The 15,086-nt window shown below is 32.2% G+C and overlaps 1 protein-coding gene across 4 annotated transcripts in view; it reads left to right on the top strand.

Annotated features, from left to right (window-relative positions):
* The window catches only part of ABHD18 (abhydrolase domain containing 18), a 17,905-nt gene extending 2,819 nt beyond the window's left edge, over positions 1 to 15,086 (top strand). For 3 of the 4 annotated variants that reach the window (XM_087875014.1, XM_087875016.1, XM_087875015.1), the window contains exons 3-14: positions 1,604 to 1,708; positions 2,023 to 2,107; positions 4,090 to 4,190; positions 4,331 to 4,409; positions 4,498 to 4,584; positions 5,036 to 5,061; positions 6,195 to 6,333; positions 7,573 to 7,662; positions 8,270 to 8,371; positions 11,367 to 11,736; positions 13,305 to 13,467; positions 14,262 to 15,086. In XM_087875014.1, coding sequence (XP_087731140.1) covers positions 1,617 to 1,708; positions 2,023 to 2,107; positions 4,090 to 4,190; positions 4,331 to 4,409; positions 4,498 to 4,584; positions 5,036 to 5,061; positions 6,195 to 6,333; positions 7,573 to 7,662; positions 8,270 to 8,371; positions 11,367 to 11,736; positions 13,305 to 13,467; positions 14,262 to 14,313 — 1,386 coding nt within the window. In that variant the 5' untranslated portion in view covers positions 1,604 to 1,616 and the 3' untranslated portion in view covers positions 14,314 to 15,086. Of the gene's footprint in view, positions 1 to 1,603; positions 1,709 to 2,022; positions 2,108 to 4,089; positions 4,191 to 4,330; positions 4,410 to 4,497; positions 4,585 to 5,035; positions 5,062 to 5,599; positions 5,619 to 6,194; positions 6,334 to 7,572; positions 7,663 to 8,269; positions 8,372 to 11,366; positions 11,737 to 13,304; positions 13,468 to 14,261 lie in introns of those variants that run through there. The other variant, XM_087875017.1, reaches the window with a different exon arrangement.

Raw genomic sequence — 15,086 nt, 5'->3', positions numbered from 1 at the left:
AAGTGTCTCATGACTGTTTTTTTACACTTACGACTGCTGCAGCATCCCCATGCTTACAGGATCAAAATTCGGATTCTTGGCAACTGGTTCACATGTATGACGACTGTAGGGTCCCATGATCATGTGATCATCTTTTGCAGTCTTCTGACAAGCAAAGTCAATGGGGAAGCCAGATTCACTTAACAATTGTGTTACTAAGTTAACAACTGCAATGATTCACTTAATAACTGGCAGGAAAGGTCATAAAATGGGACAAAATTCACCTGTCTCAATTAGCAACAGAAATGTTGGGTCGATTGTTGTCATAAGTCGAGAACTAACTATAACAAAGAAATGAAACTATTATTAACTCTGTAGTTTAAGAACTGTAAATTCTTAAAATTTAATAACTTATACTTTAGATACTATTCCAAAATTAAATAAAAATTTTTTTCTTCATTTACTTATTAGAAGTTGAGGGTTTCAGTATAATAGAATATGTGGCTAAGGGAAAGAGGAAGCAATCTGACAAAGGAAGAGCCTTCAAGGACTTAAAGGTCAGAGAAATAAATTTAGGAAGAACTGGTCCTAATTGGTCAGACAATTAAAACTGGTAGGAAGTTTGTACAGGTAGTCCTCAATTTATGACTATTCCTTTAACAACCATATTAATTACAATAGTGTGGGGAAAAAAATAACTTGCAATAGATCCTCACATTTATGACCAGCACAGCATCCCTACAATCACACAATCAGAATTTTGGCACTTGGGCAACCAGCATTTATTTATGTTCCTAACATCCTGCAAAGTGTGTGTGTGTGTGTGTTTGTGTGTGTGTATGTATGTATGTATATATATATATTACAGAAGTAACAATAAAAGTAAACAAATCTATACTATAACTAAGGGGAAGGCTGGCATTCTGTCTTTCTACAGGTTGAATAATTATATATCTTACATCTCCATACAAAATTTTTGAACTGACACTATTACTGGAGAGAATTATGAAAAAGATGTTGCTGCTTACAGTTTTTCAATATTCAGAGGTTGATGTTTGTTTATGTAATCCTACTCTGCATGATTAAACCACTATGTGAATTAAAATTTATTCCCATTTGCTGAACAGGTAGTTCCATATATTGGTTTATGGCAATTCATTTTTAACTGAAAATTTGTTTTTACGTGTAAGTGCAGAAAAAGTGTGTTGTCAAAAAGTTACAAAATATAAATGCTTTTAAATTCTTCCTAATTCATTTCTTTACTGTTATTGTTACCACACTTCATGACTAACTCTTGTAAATACAGGGTCAAGTCCCTTCTATTTTGGCAACATTTGTGGAAATGGTTTGCCAATCCCTTCTTTCTAAGATTGAAAAGGTGTGATTGGTCAGTTACCCAGGTGGCTCCCTTGCCTAAAGCAGTTTTAGAACTAATGGCACCCCATGAGGGGTTAGCCTCTTTGACAGCTCCCCAAAACTGATGCAACCCTTTCCTGTATATATAATTTTCTTTCAGTGTTCACCTATTTACTATTAACTTTTTTTTTGTTGACGAAGTATACAGTTTCAGTTCACGTAAACAAATCAATATACTTATATATAAATATTTATATATTTTTCCTAGATGTGTTTTGCTAATGGGTGTGAGCAAGCTAGATGTCTTATATAGGCGTCTACTTCTCACTAAACTTTTCATTCAAGGATGGGGAAGACCAGAAGACTTAAAAAGGTAGGTTATAAACAGTTTTTTAAAGGTAAATATATGATCTTTCCATCTAAATCATTTTTATTATTCTTAGTTAAGGCAAACAGTACAATTATACTATTTGTAAGAACAATAACTTATAGTTGAGCAAAAATGTGAAAATTGACGAAGTTCCTATAGTAGAGTTCATTAAAAGTAACAGTAACAGAATGTGTGTGTGAAATAAAAGTAATACTAGACCTGTTACAGACAATTACAATTACTGTTTTAATTAAATGTTTTATCATATGGAGTCTTTTTTTGTTCTTAATATCTGCAACTAATACTTATTTTAACAGACTATTTGAATTCAGAAAGATTATTGGAAACAGGGAAAAATGTCAGAACCTTGTTCCAAGGGACTATCCTGTGCACATTAATAAGGTACTAAAATGAATCAATATGCATGGATTGATTTTGATTATTCATAACCACCTATTCAAAACAGAACTATTGAGGGTTGATAAAAAGAAACCTTGTATTTGATAAGGTATACATTGTTATCAATCTAGGTGTATCAATTTCATTACAATCATCTGTAGTTTATCCTATCTTACGTTTCTTCCATCTCATGGGAAGTTGCCCTTGATGGACACTTGCTGGATACTAGAAAGCAAATTAATTTGCATTGATCTTAAACTTTGCTGGAAATTAATTTTAAAATGGTATCAGTTTAACATAAAATATTTGCTGTGTGTACAGATAGATATTGGGACAGGTAGTTCTTACTTAACAGTGGTAATTGGGAGCAAAATTTCTTGTCACTAGGTGATATGGTTAAGGTACCATGTCACATGACTTTATTGTTTAGCAACAGCAATCCTATCAGTACCTGTTGCCAATGTTAAGGCAATAGGTAAGTTATTAAGCGAGGACCTTCTTGCAACTTCTTGCCAGTTTCCAACAGGCAAAGTCATTGGGGAAGTCAGTAATAATTGCAAGACACAGGCAAGCTCGCAGGCAAATCAGTCATCACTAGAGTCAACTGTGACTTGTGGGCACACAAACAATGTTAACATAAATTTCTCATTAGGTTATTGAGAAGAAACAATGGCTTATAAAAAATAATTTAAAGAACCTGGTGTCTAGTAATATGGAAGTTTACACTGCTATGGAAATTCTCTAGTAGAAACTTGGAGAAGTGTTAATCTTCTACGCAAAATTCATTCTTTAGGCTTAGCAAATCTTTGCAAAGTTGACAAATTTTGGAAAATAAAATATGCTAGAGTAGTTCTGAGGTTATATAATTTTAAGAAACAGCTGAATATAAGTGAAAATGTGATTATGAGTTTCTTCACTCACTATAGCTATTGTTTTTATTATGAAACAGTGGTTAAACTATTTTAAAGCCAACTATGATAAAAAAGCTTTTATTTATATTTGCTTACCTCAGTGATTTGATGAAGTTACCAGCAGCAGTCCATGCTTTTCTACAAAGTATGATTCCTCCCAAACCAGTAGTCTTTATAACTGCTGTCTTTCTATTACCATGTAGCTATTCAACAGATACTCTGAATTTACTAGTCTAGATATTACCACGAAATTATTCCATTGTTATAAACCTCCTTTATTCATTAGTTAGGATGATTATGGCTGTACACCTTATTAAATGTTTCTACTTACAAAATTTTCCCAAATTCATTTTGAAAGCACAATCATTTTCTTTCCCTCCGAATATCTCTTTCCCCTACCCAAACTAAAAAAATGTTGTATCAACTTGAGCTCAATCACCACTAAAGCAAGAAAGATTTTTCCTGCTTCTAAATTGGTGGAGATGGAATTTGCTTATGAAAGGGTGAGAAAAATTGGCAGAAAATAGCACTGATTGGATCTTGAGTTTCAGATCTTGAATTAAAGTAGTATATGATCAAAATGTGGTTTAGTTGGTTTACAGTACCTTAATGTGTTATAATATATTTTAATACCCATGTTTCTCCGAAAATAAGACCCTGTCTTATATTTTTTTTGAACCTCGAAATAAGTGTTTGGCCTTATTTTCGGGGAAGTCTTATTATTTTGGGGCATGTGGAGCAAGACGGGGCTCCTCTTGCCATCTTACCTGATTTCCAACTCTGTCTCCCTAACACTAACCGGAGGACATGGCGGGGACCGGCTGCCCATGTGGTTAAATATTTTCGGGAAGGGCTTATTTTTGGGGGAGCTTATTTTAGCGCATGCGCTCAAAAGCCCAATTGGGCTTATTATCAGGGGAGGTCTTATTTTTGGGAAAACACTGTTTTTGTGAGCCTGCTTAGCTCCAATTATTAACTAGCATAGCTTTTGTGAACAGTTTACTTCTGTTTAGCAAAACTTTCATTTTTACATGAAAACTTTGATAGTGACTAAAAATATAATGCTGTGTATAGGTTGAAGAACAATCAGACTGCAAGATCCTTGATGGACACTTCATTTCTCCTTTGGCACATTATGTTCCTGATATCATGCCATCAGAGTCAATTACTGCAAGGTAAGAATAAACATATACTGTAAGTTAAAATATTATAGAACTAAATAAGTTATGGACTAAATATAGTGATATTGTGGAATGTATATGAGAATTATCTAATTCATTTAAATCATTTTTCATTATTTTCTTTCTTTTGATAGGTTTCAATTTATAGTACCAAAGAGATGGAACAGCAAGTACAAACCTGTTTGTATTCATTTAGCAGGCACTGGAGACCATGTAAGCTTCAATGTTGTTCAATAATGATTTCTCAGTATTGCTATAGTGGAATTATATAATTTACCTGTATTTAACTGTGTATTTTTAGTACTTTTGGAGACGACGAACTTTAATGGCCCGTCCAATGATCAAAGAGGCCTGCATGGCTTCATTATTGTTAGAAAACCCCTATTATATCCTTTTTATTTGAGTACTTCTTATACCTTTGAATACAGAGGGAAGAGAAAGTGTTATCCAGTGACTTATTGAATTCAGGTATCAATATAGTAAATAGGAGAATTGCATCAAAATGTGTAAAACAAAAATCTGTTTGATTTTGAGATAGATAAGCAGTTTGTAAATTCACTGAATTACCACAGGCTGTAGAAATCACCTGGAGTTGGGGAGTCTTGTCTTGACATTTTGCAGCTCACCCTTATGGCAAATCTCCACACTTCATTTTTTAAAGTTGTAAATTTAGGAAATTAAATGTTCTATCCTAGTGAGTTAGCAATCACTGCATTAACTAAATGTACTTAAAGTAACTATTTTAACGAGGTTTATTTGATTTAAAGTAAATAAGTAGAAATGTTGAACTTTTCAAAATATTTTACAATATTTCCTTTAACTTGCATCTGTCTATACATGGGTACAGAAAACCTAAGGATCAGTTGTAAGTATTATGATTACATAATCATAATAATAGCTTTTATTAATGTGTAGAAATAACTTTAATTCTATTGTATTTTATTCTAATGCATAAAATGTGATCATGTCACGGAAAAGCATTTCAAGACATTGTAATAGATAATGCAAATATTGCAATTCATCATTCAGTGACCACACATTATTGAAGCTTGACTATGAAATGATTTGGGGAAACATTTTAACTTTGAGTATTTTTTGCCAGAATGTTTAATCTGTGATTCTTCAAATCCTACCAGTGCTCCAGTATCACAGACACTGATTCTGCTTTGATATATTGTCCTAAATTTACTTATTCTCAGCAACTAAATATGATAAGATTCAAATGTGAGGGTACTATATTGCACAGTAAATATTAAAAATTATTGTTCTTGATGTGATTTCTGTTCCTACTGAATAAAAAGAGAAATTCAAAAATAATCAGTTTCTAAACAGACCTGCAAGAATTATTATTTCTGTGCTTTCCTCTACAATGCTGGATTTTGTTCAGACACCAGATCTATCCACTGTTAGAACCTAGAAGAGGTACAGTTAAACTTATTGTTCCTATAGAAAACAAACATGCTATACTGTTGCTTAGAAAAGATAGTAATTTACCTGTGAAAACATGACAAAAGTTGTTCAAAATTGTAGTACATTAATACTATATATCTTATATGTGGTTAAAGTACACAGTGTTTTCTTTTGGCATGTACAAATACTATGTCAATACAGTATGTTCTTTCTTTATCTAAATGAAGAAAACACAATTTTTTTATCCATCAACAGCAATTATATTATTTTGAGATCTAGTTTAAGTGGCTTTCTTGTGTTGAATGGTCTAAATTATTGCTTTAACTGATCCCCTTTTACCATATGTGAATAAAAACATAATAATGGGTATTTCACAGCAGAATTTAAAAGTTCTTGGGTTATTTGCAACTAAATAATAGATAGCAAGGTCATTTCACTTGAATAAACCATAGTCTGTTAGCTTTCTACAAGCATTTTTAGCACATTGTCTTTTAACATGTTTTAATAAAATAAATTAATACACTTGAATTTGCTGTTAATATATTTCCTCAAACAAGTAACCTTACTTTTCTTTCCTTGGGAGGAAAGAAGATCCTGTCTAAAAAATGTGTCTGACCTATTTGTGATGGGAGGAGCTCTTGTTCTAGAATCAGCAACTCTTTTGCATTGGCTGGAAAAAGAAGGATATGGACCTCTAGGGATGACTGGCATATCAATGGGAGGACACGTAAGCTTCAGTGTTTAATTGATAATAATTTAATTGAAATAGATGATAGCACCCAGCTGAACTTGTCTGATCACAAAAAAAACCAACCCCCCCCCACCCCATACAAATTGGTACTAGAATGGAGATTACATGGAAATTCCAGACTATAGACTAGATTGGAAAATTGCAAAAAAAGAAGACTATTTAAAATCACTTTTGTATTGTAACAAAAGAAGTGGAAGGGTAACATATACTGATATGTTTATATATTATATAAATAAAATAAAATAAAATAATAAAAATAATAGAAATAAATAGAAATAAAATAAAATTTATTTATATTATCACCAGAAGCTGATCTTCACAAGTTGGGGGGCACTTAATTCCTAATTGTACTTAGGTTCTTTTGTGTCATATTACACTAAATGGGAAATATCCAGCATAATGCCCAAAACCTGATTGTAATACTTCATATTGAGAAATGTGTGAGGACTGGGGTGGTTTTGTAGATTAATTCTAATCAAAGCAGTTTAAGAGGTAAAGAGAATTATATATATTTTTTAAAAAACCTATTTTTATGGCTCATTTCCAGTTATACTGCCAGAGCTTGTAAGGGCTATTGTTTTATGTAAAATCAAGAAATAAAAAGAGTTTGACATGGGAAGGATAGATTCATAATTAGTATCTTTTAATATCTTTCTTCAAATTAAAATGAATGTAATTTACACAAATTAGACTTTGTCAAGGAAACACAAATTAAAATTTCACAAATTGTGTTTCACAAAGGAAACACAAATTAAAATTGGCCAGTGATAACTGTCTAGCTGTGATGTGAACATTACATAGGATAGCTTTACTCAGATTGTCTAACTATCCCTAGAATAAATGCATTATACAATGTTCTAAATTTAAATGATATTCTGTTCATGTGTGATTTTACATAAACTTTCATATGGAACTCATTTAGTAAGGATATTTGGAAAGCAAATGTAAACCTTTATACATTTGAGGAATACAAACTTCTTCAATAGTTTTATAATATGTACTATAATTCATATACTTTCAGATAGTATCTGCTATATCCATTGCTGTATCCATTAATACCAATGCTGTTCAAATCCTATTGCTTGACTTTATATGACATATTGTTAGCTGAAATTGAAAAATGTATTATATGGCAATTTTTTCATATCAATTTATGAAAAAATTTCATGTTTTGATTTGTACTCATGGAAAAAAATTACCCTGTTTTTTTTACAGATGGCATCATTAGCAGTATCTAATTGGCCTAAGCCATTACCATTAGTTCCTTGTTTGTCCTGGTCTACAGCCTCTGGTGTTTTTACTACGGTATTACATTCTTAGTTGGTATATAATTATGTAAATCTTTTGAAAGCATTTCACCTTGAAATATTAAAGCAACCCTATCTTTTTTAAGAATCAATGGATACTTCATAATTGCTACAAGTTGACTCCATTGCATGTCCACCCAGCCAATTTGTTTAATTAGGTTGTTTTAGAGATATATGATATATATTACAATGTGTTGCTAAGTCTTTTTTCAAAAGCATTTTTCAAATGCTTACATCCCTAATGTATAAGGTCCATGTGTTTAAACGTTGAATATTATCAGAGTGCTTTGTTGTGACAAAAACCTAATCTTTTAAAAACATGCTTTTAATTGTAACATAGAAATAAGTTCCTTTTTCTTGTGCTTATGACACCATTTCATAAAAGCTTTGATCTCTTTTAAATGTTTAAAATTCCTGCCCAAATCCTTCATTTCAAAATGGATTTGTTGCTTGGAAATCACATGAACTATTAACCTTTGTTATTGAATCCAGAAAAATATTTGCAGAGTGATAGAATTTAACAAGTAAAACCCTGATGTAATTAAAACTGGTTCTTAAATAGTGCATATAATGTATAATCCTTTGTACTTTCTCTTTAATTTCAGGGTGTATTGAGCAAGGCAGTGAATTGGAGGGAACTAGACAAACAATATTATACTCAGAGTGTTTATGAAGAAGAAATAATTCAAATGCTTGAATATTGTGGAGTGAGTATAAATTATTTTTTAAATTATAACTCCTATACAATTTCTGAGAGCGGTTTAATTTTGTAACTGTAACTCCACTCCAATTTCTGGGACCTATTTTAATGCAGTAGTAGATAAAAGTTTTAACAAAACTTTATTATAGCACAATTTTTGTATTAATCTTCTGAGAAATTCTTTTTCAGTTATGTGTAACAACCATTCAAATTTTTGTTGCAGTTGTTGTTAGTTGTGAAGTTGTGTCCGACCCATCGTGACCCCATGAACAATGTTCCTCCAGGCCTTCCTGTCCTCTACCATCCTGTGGAGTCCATTTAAGCTCATGCCTACTGCTTCAATGACTCTATCCAGCCACAGCGTTCTCTGTCGTCCTCTTCTTCTTTTGCCCTCAATCTTTCCCAGCATTAGGCAACCATCCAAATAGTCTTTCTTAAACCTTGAAAATCTCTGAGATGTTTAGCTACAATTTTTAAAGTCAAAAAAGAAGGACTATATATTTTTATAGAATAACTATTTAGGAAACAGAATTTGAATTATCATAACAAATACAATTTCTATATGCATTATTGAAATTGTTAAACCTTTGAGATCTCTTTAGTAAAATAAATACTAAAGTGAGTAATTTGCACATTAAAATGGTGTTGGAGAAAACCACTTGAAAATTCTCAGTTCTTTTCTGATAAAGGTTTCTTTAGGCAGAATTGGCCCCATACTACATGAAGTATTAGAGAGGATGATTAGGATGTTTGAGATTTGAGAATGACATTTTCAGCAATACTGTCTTCTGCAATTTTTTGCTCCCTGGAATCTCAGATTTCTTTCCATAAAATGATGAAGACAGTGCTCTTTAGGTGGTATTTGTGTAGATTGATTTGCTCAATGTTAGCAACAGTTTGTGTTGCAGTTTTTATTAATACAGGTGGTCCTCAACTTACAACTGCAATGGAACCAAAAATTTCCTTTGCTAAGCAAGATAGTTATTAGGTGAATTGTGCCCCATTTTAAAACCTTCTCTGCCGCAAATTACTGCAATTGTTAATGTGGCTTCCCCCATGGACTCTGCTTGTCGGAAATCGGCTGGGAAAGTTACAGATGATGATCACATGACCTGAGGACAATGCAACTGTCATAAATACATGCCAGTTGTCAAATGCCCAAATTTTGATCACATGACCTGCAACGGTTTTAAGTGTGAAAAACAGTCATGAATCATTTTTTTTCAGTGCCATTGTAATATCAAACAGTCACTGAACGGTTGTAAGACAAGAACTACATGTAACACGTTCTGATATTTTCCATTGCTTATTATTTCATGGGTATTTCAAAGGTGTTTTATTGTAAGCTATCTAGTATTGCAAGAAGTTGCATATAAATAATTTTAAATCAATAAATATTGCTATGTAGAATTATAAGGAGGATGAGAGATATTACAAATTACAGTGCTTGAAGAAATAGCTTAACATCAGCCTTAAATCCATAGTGCCAGGTGCTAGTCAGACTAGTTAGTTGCAGTTAAAAAAGGATTTTGCTAAATCAGTGACGTTTCCATTTTCATTTATTTCTATTAAAAAATGCTATATGGAATCCATCTTATATGAAAATACTTAGCTACTAGAAGTTACTAATTATTTTGGCTATTATCATGGGATCACATAATCCACACTAAGCAAAATTGTTCACTTTACACTTTGGTATCATTAGTGTATTATTATGCATCTTACCCTTTGTATATCTTTTTTTTAAAAACTTAATTGAACATGGTAGAACCAAAGGCTAGATAATTCTCAACTTAACAATCACAATTGGGACCGGAATCTCGATAGTTAAGCAGAGAGGCTAAGTGAGATATCCATGTGATCACTCAACAACTGCAGTCCCAGTTGTGGTTATTAAATGGGAAGAAGCAAAAAAGCTGCCTGCCAAAGGAGGAGGGAACCCCTGTGCTGGGTTGAAAGAAACAAAGCTGGGATCTCAAAGATCTGAGATTCTTTTTTCCTCCTCACTACAGGAGTTCCTGTCTCTTCTATATGTGAACATCCAAGATCCGTGTGACATGCACAAAGGTCCCGAAAATACAATTTTTGTTTCTCCAGCCCAACGCAGGAGCTCCCTTCTGCATGTGGAGAATAATGGACTCCTGTGCTGCACTGAAGAAATTAAGTCTAAACAAAGCCGAGATCCTGAAGATTCAAGCTTTGTTTTTGCAGCCTGAAGGATTTTCCTCTCCCCTTGCCCTTTGCACTGGGGGTGGGATGGGGTGGGCGAAATTTTTTGGCTACTAGTCTGATTGCTGCTTTCTGTGCCAGCCAGTTATCAAAACATCTGCAAGCCAACCCCACACTCAGAGCATGATAGTTAATCCAGTTACAAAGTTATCAACACATGAATCCCTTTCAGTAGGCAGATGTGTATTTGAAAATTTATCAGCACATATTCTCAATACATTTAGAAAAAACTGACTGATATGAGTTACCAACATTTCTCATAATATATGGCTGGGAGAATACTTCAGGGTTGTCTCTCGAATTCATTAATCTGTAGCAAAGTTTCTGATGACTTCTTTTTCCTCAGTTTATTTTAAGAGGTAATCAAACAGAATTGGCAGTATGGGGACATTTCTGAATATATTAGAATGGTAGCAATTTATCAATAATTTTATGGTATTTTGTGTTTATATATTTTGATAGGTCATTCATAATAGAAAGTAAATTGTTTTTAATAAAAGTAGGAAGACTAGAAAAAATACAACATTAATGCTCATTTCTTTTTTTAAATCTGAGTTTTGTTTGAAAATAAAAATGTAAGATACAAATTTAATAAATAAATATCCATCTAGTACATATTTTAGACATGTGTTCATTTAAAATACAAGAAGACTCTAATTCAAAAGATCAATCTGTTTTTACATATTTTAAAACATCAAAATGTAGATTTGATTGGCATATTTTTCAATGTCCTCTTTTCAAAGTGTTTCAATTTAATAAATATTTCTATTCAGACAGATTCATTCAAGATGGGACAAGACTTTGTTAAAAATTCTCCAAGCAGTGTGGACAGCTTGAGTTGTCTGGATCTCAACTCTGGTATTCTGCACCTGGATATCGGAAACAAAGTTCATTCTTCAGAAGTGGGTCACTGCCTTATTCCTAATAGAAACAATCTAAGCTCCTCAACAGAAGGATTGTTGGTGCAAGATACACCCAAAATGCAGTACATAAATCAGACATTTTCAACCAGCACCAATACTGCTAACTCTTCCAGTGAACAAAATCATCTGAGAAATGGAAAAAATGACAGTTTACAAAGGGAATCATTACGATTTATGAAAGGAGTAATGGATGAATGTACCCATGTTGCTAACTTTTCAGGTACATGCTAATTTTAGAGTATTTTAGATTTTCTATGTTATTAATTTATAATCCTATTTAATAATTCTCCATCTCTCAGCACTGTTCATAATTTTTATTACACTTTTTTCTGTTGTCTTTTCCATATGTACACACCTCCTACATTTGAATTTGCTCTTATGTTCTTCATATTTATTTCTAGCAAATGTAGACATCTTTCTACACACCAATATACGTGACATTAGACATTTTTAATATATATAAAAATTGAGTTTCTTTGAACTGCTAATTGCTAACTATATAATATAGTAATCTGCAGTATAATGCAAAATATACAGTAATTATATTTAATTACTGTATATTAATACTGTATATTAATTTACATTGATATAGTCTGAAGAAAAAACCAGAGCATAGTACCGTATTTTTCGGAATATATGACACACTTTTTTCCCCTCCTAAAAGAGGGTGGAAATGTTGGTGCGTCTTATACACTGAATACAGCCATTTTTGGCCTCGCCTGTTCCATTTTTGCAAAAAATGGGCCCGTTTTTCACAAAAACAGGATGCACAGAGGATTTGGGAGGCCTGCAGAGTGCTCCTGGAGGCTGGGGAGGGCAAAACTGCCCCCATTTTTCACAAAAATTGGGGTTTTTGCCCTCTCCCAGCCCCCAGGAGCACTCTGCAGGCCTCCCAAACCCTCTGTGTACCCTGTTTTTTGCGAAAACACCCCCATTTTTGCAAAAAATGGACTGGTGCATCTTATAGTCTGAAAAATACAGTACTTAGTTTTTATATATACTGGGCTTTGACCACAATTAAGATTTCTTCTAAATAAGATTAAATGCAGGATGAATTTCAGCTTTGCAATTTTATTAAATAATTAAGCAATTTGGAAGGTTTGAAAACACAAAGGCAGAGCTTGGGGAAAGACAATACTGAGTGGATAATATCCCTGGAAGTAAAGTTAGGGCCTATTAGTTCTGCTGATGCAAAGCTGAGATCACCAATGTTTTGCTTTCAAATTTAAGTAGCAAAAAGATAACAGAGCTGTGCAACTGATTTTACAGTGTATTGTAATGATGGAACACATTTTTTCTGCAACATGTCATTTGAATGGCATGTGTACCATACTCCAAAAACAAGTGATAGGACAACCTCAAAACTAAATTTGATTTATGCTTAATTATATTTAATTTTTACATAAATGTAATGTAATTAATATTGCATGTGAAATTATAATTAAATAAATTAGGTCAGTTTGTAGGTTCTCTGCTTATTCAACTTCACCATTGGCCCTATTCTAATACTTCATGGAATATAAAGACTTATTTCGGCAGTAGCAAGAAAACTGGTTTAATTTCAGAAATTTTAGTGTTAGAATCCTTTCTGATTCACACTCATTTCTAATACTGCTATATGCAAATCTAAGCTGTTGGCAGCTTTATTTATCCAGTTATTAAGGTTATATTGCCACCTGTTGGTGTACTTATGACTGTTCATTGAATTATTTTGTAATGCAACAAACATTTCTAACATATTAAATCTAAAGTTAATAAATTTATCTTCAAATAAATTGTTGTTCTCAGTTCCAGTTGACCCCACACTGATCATAGTTGTCCAAGCTAAGGAAGATGCCTATATTCCAAGAACTGGAGTGCGTAGCCTTCAAGAAATTTGGCCAGGATGTGAAATCAGATACTTGAATGGAGGTCATGTTAGTGCTTATCTCTTCAAACAAGGATTGTTCAGGTTAGTCATTCAGAGTAAGCACTGAAAATCAAGTGTAACTGCTGCTTAAATCATTTTAATTATTTGTATACTGCTTATTTAAACATTCAAAATCAGTTTAACAATTCATTACAAAATAAACTCAACAGAGCAGTAATGGCTCTAATCGTGTAGTAATAACATTACTATACTTTTTAAAATACTTTATATGCATCTGTGTACAGACTTTTGATAGTACAAAGTACATGCCATAACCAAGAAAGCCTCCTTCCATCCCCACTCTGTAAGTTATTATGCAGAAAGTAGGATATCCCCAAGGATCAATAGGATCTAAAAAGAGATGGTAATTGAAAATGGACTTTTAAGGTTTTAGTTTCTACTAGATAATACATGACCGTGGGGTCATCACTTCAGAGATATTTCCATATCAGATTTCTCAATGGTTTCAACAATGGCAGAACTCCTAATGTATTTGGAAAGGTTCTTAAAAACTCAGGGGGAGACATTCAAAGATGTATCTGCTTGAAAACAGACCATGTCAAAATGTCAAATAGCACAGTCAAGCATCATCAATTGACCATAGAAAATGTTTTATGACATTCTACAGTTAATTTCGGGGTAAGGCTCACTTTGCTACTTAATATTAACGTGCATAAACCATTTTGCAAATAGAATTATAATTTGTACATGAAAATCTGATAATGAATCATGAAGTTATAGTTATAGTGACAGCATTCAAGTTGATTTTTTTAAATAAAGCTTTATTGAAAAATATCTAAATATTAATACAATTAATTTTCTTTTTTTTCCTTTAGGCAAGCCATATATGATGCATTTGAACGTTTTGTTCAGAAATATTTGGCCTAGTCCTCTTCTGTTGAATTGTACTTTCACTTTCTTGTGTGGATCCTGATATTAACGTCTTGAATAGAACAAACCTAACAAGATTGTAATCAAATGTAACTTTTTAAAGTTAGATTTGTGGTGCTAAAGTGATTTTAGCAAAATTTGTTAATATTGGTGTCTTACATCTGCAAAATATGCTTTGATTAAAAATAAATATGATTTGGAAAGTTTATACACCCATAGAAGAGAGACCAATTCAGTATTGACAACTCTTTAAATTTCAACTTTCATACTTTTTGTTTCATTATATTCATTATTATTTCATTATAATAATTATTTCACTATATTATAAAGAGCCAAAGAATTAGGAGTATTGCGTTACAGCAATTTAATACTAGCTCCTAGAGGAAAAATAATAATAATTATAATTAGGCTTAATATATTAAAAATTCCCTTCCCAATCTCTTAAAATATTCTATATTGTAGTTTGAATTATGATCACGTGCAAGAGTTATTTTTTTTCTACTTTAGCTTGATGAGTAAATTTAGTATACTTAACTAATTTTTCTGTAGACTATTTCTCGTTTTATTACTATGTTCATTTAACATAAATGATAGCCATAATCCGTGCCTTAAAAAAGACAAAGAAAAGATATACACCTTCTTGAACCACAAGAATTGGAATAAAGATTGGAGTTTCTGTAAATGTTGCATGTATGAATGTTTTAATAAATACTTTCTTGAATATATTTTTTAAAACTACATGTTGCACTAATAAAAGAGATTATGCTACA

Source organism: Pantherophis guttatus, chromosome 8, assembly GCF_059756535.1.
Source record: "Pantherophis guttatus breed Tessera chromosome 8, ASM5975653v1, whole genome shotgun sequence".
NCBI classification, from domain to species: Eukaryota; Metazoa; Chordata; class Lepidosauria; order Squamata; family Colubridae; genus Pantherophis; species Pantherophis guttatus.
This window is presented reverse-complemented; position numbering and strand designations above follow the sequence as displayed.